Genomic DNA, 6528 nt, shown 5'->3' on the forward strand with positions numbered 1-6528 from the left:
CCCCCCCCCCCCCCCCCCCCCCTTTTTTTTTTTTTTAAAAAAAAAAAGCCATGAAATTAGTTCCTTTTTTCTACTGTCTTTCAGATTCAGGAGCACTCACTCAATCACATTTCTAGAAGATCTGGAAACAAACCTAACCTGATCTGCAGATAGAGTCAGGCATTTTGACATCTAAATGATTTACACCTTTGTCACATTACAGGAGGCCTAGTTAAGATTGTGTTGAAAATCAGACCCTTTACATTATAACTTTATTTATTCTGAACTCACTCAGGTGAAAGACACTGATCTTACAGCTGACATATGCCACCTTCTGGACAAAGATGCTATAGCTTTATTAACTGCAAAAGAAAATACACAAATTGTCTAAATAGCAGCCAGAAGTTCTGTTGAGAAAGAGTAAAATTTGAAAGCAGCAGGTTTTCCTGGCTATAGCGTCTTCATAGAAGTAGGCTTGCTGCTCTAATTTCCTACCGTACAAAAATCCAGTATTAACTCTAAAAATATTTGTCTGTAAGTAGAGTTCTGTGATTATACAGCCTCAACAGATCTACATACTAGGAGAAGTTAAAGCCATTAACATGCATTAGAGAGCATAAAGAAAGTATGTAGACTTCATAAGCCCCTGACTGCTTCCCTGGAAAAAACAAGCAGGGATGGAAGGAAGGAGAGTGTACATCTACAGAAGCAATATATTTTTTCACTATTTTTGAGAGCTGGGAAGGGCAACGAACCTGTAGGTTGGATACACCTTTTTCTTCCTTTATATATTTTCCTCCAATTTTTCCACTTTTGGAAACTATTGATCGGGAATCACTTTGAAGGTAAACTGATCATGTCTGTTTAAAGAGACTGCCTTATCCAACAAGCTCTGTCAACTTAGCCTCTGGGTTTAAAACAGTAACATTGGTAAAAATGTGAAGCGAAAGCCAAGTGGCACAGCAGTATAAAGTATACTACAGAAAATAATAATGTACTGGCAGGGAAATTAATTGGATGATGTAAAGGTCTTTTCCATCTTTGACTTATGATCTCTGCAAAGCTCATTAATAAGAATTAGAGGCAAATGTTTCTGGGAAGCCATCAGAACTCACGTAATAACTTCTGGAGGAGGCAATTTAACTTTTGTAGCATGGTTTGATATATCCTTCAGTTCATTTAGAAAGATGCTGTTTGGAAATGGTCTCACTTTCTAAGACTCTTCCTCCAAAGCCAGAAAAACACCACTACTACAAAAAACCCAAGGGTTTTTTAATTAAATTGCTTTTTCAGGTAAAAACACCTCTCCTTATATTCGAGCAATGAAGGCAGCATGACCCTTTGAAAACTAGATCCTGCTGAATATCTGAAACTGCTTTATGAAGAAAGTTAAAAGGTTGAAGGACTATCTTATCCTCATGGAAAAATAAAGAACAGATTCACGGATTTTCAGGCCAGAAGAGACTATTATGATAATCTAGTTTAATTTCCTGCATAATAAAAGTAATAGAATTTCACCTAGTGTTTCCTGCATTACATCCAACAACTTGTGGTGGAATTAAATCCACCACAAGTGAGAAAGACATTCAACCTTGATTTAAAAAATCCAAACTGATGGAGAATTTACCTCATTACTTAATAAGATATTTCAATAGTTGATAACCCTCACTGTTAAAAGCATGCCTTATTTCCAGTTTTAACTTTGCCATCTTCAACTTCCAGCCACTAGATCTTGTTATGTCTTTATACAAGAAGACTCTTAAAAATCTAGCAAAAAGGCATCTTCTACCTGTATAGAAATTATGAACGGTGATCAAGACAGCTCTTAAAATCTTCAGTTTGAGAAACTAAACAAATTGAATTCCTTCTGTCTCTCATTGTAAGATATGTTTATAAGACCTTTAATGATTCTTGTAGCTCTTCTCTGAAACCTCTCCCTACTTTTCAACATCCATACTAAAGAGAATTAGACTTCAGGACCTGAAACACTTCTCTTTATTGTAGCTTTGGGGAATGGCAAACACATACCATTTTTGTTGGAAACCTACGTTTTCAACATTTAAACATCTTAATTCATTATAATCTAAACAAAATATTGAACTGTGAAGGGAACTTCCAAATTCAAGCTATGGTATAAATTACTGATGAACTCATTTAACACTCAAGTGGAAATGTGAACCCAGGATTCCACTAGCTGAAAAATAAATGCAGTGGTAGCAGACACTTTCTGGCAGAGGTAATTGCCTTGAAAGCCTATCTTGAGTGAAAGTAAAATAAAATTCCCATTTATGGGTTTAAATGGAAAGCCCACCATGTTACTAAAGGTTAAGTTCAGATCTCAAGGATGGACAGGAACTTGACACCAGGAAAAAGACTGAAGAGGTCTTTGGAAAAAAACTGCTTTACCAGCAGGTGAATAAATATTGATTTACTGTCTACTGTATCCAGGAAGCACCTATTGCTACAAAAATATAATCTTTCAAATGATTTATAAATTATATTTGATTAATGGAATTAATTTCGTTAAGGAAGGAGACTCCATAAAACTGAAGCTGGTAGACAAAAGAAGAACTTTATTCTTAGCTCAAATGGAAAATATTTCATTTTTACATTATGAGTCCAATTCTACTTCCATGGAAGCCAATGGCTAAATTCCCACTGACTTAAATGGGACCAGATGTGGGCCTTGTATCTCTTCCTAGTTAAAAGGTTTAGAAGACTCTAAGGAATGTAATGGACTTCCACTGAAAGATAGATGAAGCCCAAAAAACAAGTTTCTATCCATCTAGTTCTTATCTTTTTGGAAGATAGTGTCAGGTTTCAAAAGAAAGAACAGAGAACAGAGGAGAGGAAAGAAAATGTGTCAGTGGGGAGAGGCATGGAAAGGTATTAGTATTTTAGTCTCGAAAATATTTAGAAAAAAAAATCAAAATAAATTTCAACTTAAGTTTGTTTTTTTTATCCTTGCCTGGTTGGTTGGTTTAGGGCTTTGGGAAATGTACAATATTTCATTAACAATTTAACATGCTTGGGAACCAGTGTTTCTCACTTATTCATAGGTGCATGTTTTGGTCAATTTCATTTATTCACCTGACTCTTCAGAAATTTTTTAGTCAATAATAGTTGTGAAATTCCCCCACACAGCTTCTCTTATTCTCCAGTGATGGGGCACCTTCTTAGCTGGTATAAACTGTCATAACACCACTGTAGTCAATTTACACCAGCTGAGGTATGGCATTAACCCATGGCATTAAAGGGTAAGAGTTCTCTCCAATACAAGCCAACTTCCACATGCTGTGGAATAATGATTGTCTGTTACCCTTGACACATCCCAAACTTGACACACAAGAGTTGCCCACTAAAGTTTGTAATCTTATTGGTGGGCTTACTCTTCATGTAAACAGGACCCTCAATATTTCTTTCCCAGATCAGAACTCTAATCTTCTATAGATCTACACTCCATACTCATTTTCTGAAAATGCAGGCAAATGGCCAAATCTGGGACAAGCTCAAATTCAGCAGACTCTCCCCACCTACACCCATAAATTTTATCATTGATCCCTCAAATCTGTGTCCCACTCTTTCTCAGTCAGCTATGTGTTGCATACTGTTAAATATATTTCTGATTTAATTCAAACTTTAACACACTAATACTTGTCACTCAGCTAATCTTTCTAACATCTAATATCACATGTGGCTACCCACCTCCAACTCTGCATATTATTCAACAATCACATTCCATATTAAAAATATATACAGATAAACAGCCATATGTACTATTGCCTAAAGCAAGCGTCCAAAACAGCCCCAAATGGACTGAAGATATTTTTGCTCTGCTACAATTCTGCTCTTCCTTTATTAGAAAATCATTTTAGTTAAGCTTTTTTCTAGTCCTTTAAGACAGGTTTCACTGATGTATGTGTGGCTGACACGAATCAATAAATCCTTAAGGGCCAAATTCTGCAGTCATTATACACTCACTTAAAGTTCCCATTAAGTCAATGAGGGTTTTGCCTAAATAAGGAGTAAAGACTGCAGGATTTGGCCATATTAAAACAGGTATTGAAAAATATATGGTCATGTAAGTAGGCAAGCATTACCAACCAGCAGTGATAGGGCCAGACATAGTGTGATGAGACCCTATGTATGTTTATCTATAGAAGTTGCTAATGCTTCTTAATTGTGACTTCCAACATTCTTTTTTTGTTAACGCTGCACTGGATATGGAAATTAAAGTCACAGAAGGGAGAACACTTCTACACCGAGCTAAAAAAATACTGCCTGCTTATGCAAATAATTAGTTTCCAATACAGTAAATTGGTTTAATTACAGGAGAGTTTTTTTCTACTCATGCCAGGTTCGTATCTTTTATGATTATCAAAAAATATATTCCTTTCAAGATGAAATATCCTGACCATAAAAAAAAAAAAATTTAATATAAAAATGTGTTTAAACTGCAAAATAAAGTTTCTAGCTTCTTTCAAATTAAAGGAAACTTACCTGAGCCTGGAGTCTTGAAAGGTGTCTAGGTATGAAGGATAACTCCACCCAATTTTATTCCCTTTACATCGCAATTCTATGCTCTGCCCTACAGGCAGACTCAAAGTGGCAGCAGGTTTCTGGAAGCGGCCTTTATCCATCACTTGGATCATTATAGATTGAGCTTTTGTGGATGAGTCACTGGATTCTCTCTCCTTTAATTTAGGGAGTTTGGGCTTCATTTTTTTATTGGCAGGTTTAATTTTGTTTTCTCCTGGTTCCTTTGGATGCTTACTCTTTGCAGGTTGTCCAGTAACTAATAAAAATGTGAAGAAAAAAAGCACTGTGTTAATGCTGATTTTCAACAAGCAAAAAATTACACAGTATAATTATCTTTGATAGGTTTCTTCTCTGCAAGTGTCTATAATAACTACAGTCCTTATGTAAAATTAGTTTTCCCTCCTGGAAGCTCACCTTGATCAGCCTTCATACAAGGCAAGCACAGAAAAATTGATTGGGGTCACAAATTTCCATATGAGTTTGGAATTCTAAGTATTAAAACACCCAACGTCACATGTTCCAGAAAAATACAGAGTGCTCTTAATATTTAGGAAAATCTGTGGGTGTGTAACAAGGTTAATAGGAATAGACAAAAAAATGAAAAGGATCAGAACTCAATGTAACATGGGAACGAATACCTTTGTCTCGGATAATTTCAGTCAAAACTGTCAGTTCAGTCATGCACACAGTCATGTGGTGAATTGAAAGTCTTGCATCTTAAAATATGTCATCATATGTGGCCATCCACTCCTACACCTCTGTTTAATTTTGCAGACAATGTGTGTTAAAAGAAGGGTGCCACATAACAAATATCAGGATGTTTACAGATCACTGCTGATTTTTTGGTGCATTTGTTAAATCGTGTGAGTTTCTTTATAGTGATAATACATTTGGCCTTTAAAAATCTCCAAGGCAACAGCTAGATTTTTCAATAATGGCCATCAATCAAGGTGCCCAACTAGAAATTCTTAGTGCTTGATAGAGAATCTAACACCTTCAGTTCCTATTGACTTCAACTGGAGTTGTGGGTGCTCAGACCTTCTAAAAATAAGGTGTCTCAAATCGAAGCACCCAAAATTAGTAGCCAGTTTTTAAAAAGTGTCCACTTTCAAGAACATTTCTGGACAGAGGATGTCTGGCCAGTAAATATTAATCTAATGAAACAAAAACTTGAACCACAAGCAAAGTCGGTAGAAGTGCAGCAGCAAAGCAAGTCAGTGAAAAAAAACTGCCTTTGCTACCTTCATATCCCTTCTAAAAACTCCTCTTGCCACAGCGCTTAAATGAAGTGGGGATAAATCAGGGTTTCTCAAAACAGGGGTCGCGTTTTGTGTAGGGAAAGCCCCTGGCAGGCTGGGCCAGTGTGTTTACCTGCCCTGTCTGCAGGTCCGGCCAATCACGGCTCCCACTGGCTGCGGCTTGCCACTTCCAGCAGCTCCCATTGGCCCAGAGCAGCAATTTGCAGCCAGTGGGAGCTGCGATCAGCCGGATCTGTGGACAGGGCAGGTAAACACACCGGCCCAGCCCACCAGGGGCTTTCTCTACACAAGCTGCGACCCCTGTTTGAGAAACCCTGGGATAAATTATTACACCAACAAAAGCAATAACATAATCACAAAGGGTACATGCCTTACAGACTCAATCTTGCAAAAATGGCACTACTCAAAGTTCTCCTGTACACAAATGCTTGCAGGATTGGGCCTTTGCACAGCCACATTATTTTATTGTCACTTTGGCCATTTATGAAGCCAATTTTTAGTGACATGTTAATTGTAGGTTCTGATCCTGCAAACACGTGAATAAGATACTCTCATGAACAAAGTCACTCATGTATGGAAGTATTCACAGGAGCAGGCCTTCAGTTTGCATGCTTTTCAGTATCATAGAATATCAGGGTTGGAAGGGGCCTCAGGAAGTTATCTAATCCAACCTCCCTAGTCAAAGCAGGACCTAATCCCCAACTAAATCATCTCAGCCAGGGCTTTTAGCCTGACCTTAAAGACCTCTAAG

The 6528-nt window shown here is 37.3% G+C and overlaps 1 protein-coding gene across 2 annotated transcripts in view; it reads right to left on the bottom strand.

Annotated features, from left to right (window-relative positions):
- Positions 1-6528, bottom strand: part of PDGFRL (platelet derived growth factor receptor like) — a 77782-nt gene that overhangs the window by 34052 nt on the left and 37202 nt on the right. For both annotated transcript variants that reach the window (XM_075066431.1, XM_032798195.2), the window contains exon 2: positions 4480-4774. In XM_075066431.1, coding sequence (XP_074922532.1) covers positions 4480-4774 — 295 coding nt within the window. The remainder of the gene's footprint in view (positions 1-4479; positions 4775-6528) is intronic.

Source organism: Chelonoidis abingdonii, chromosome 5 (assembly GCF_003597395.2).
Source record: "Chelonoidis abingdonii isolate Lonesome George chromosome 5, CheloAbing_2.0, whole genome shotgun sequence".
NCBI classification, from domain to species: Eukaryota; Metazoa; Chordata; order Testudines; family Testudinidae; genus Chelonoidis; species Chelonoidis abingdonii.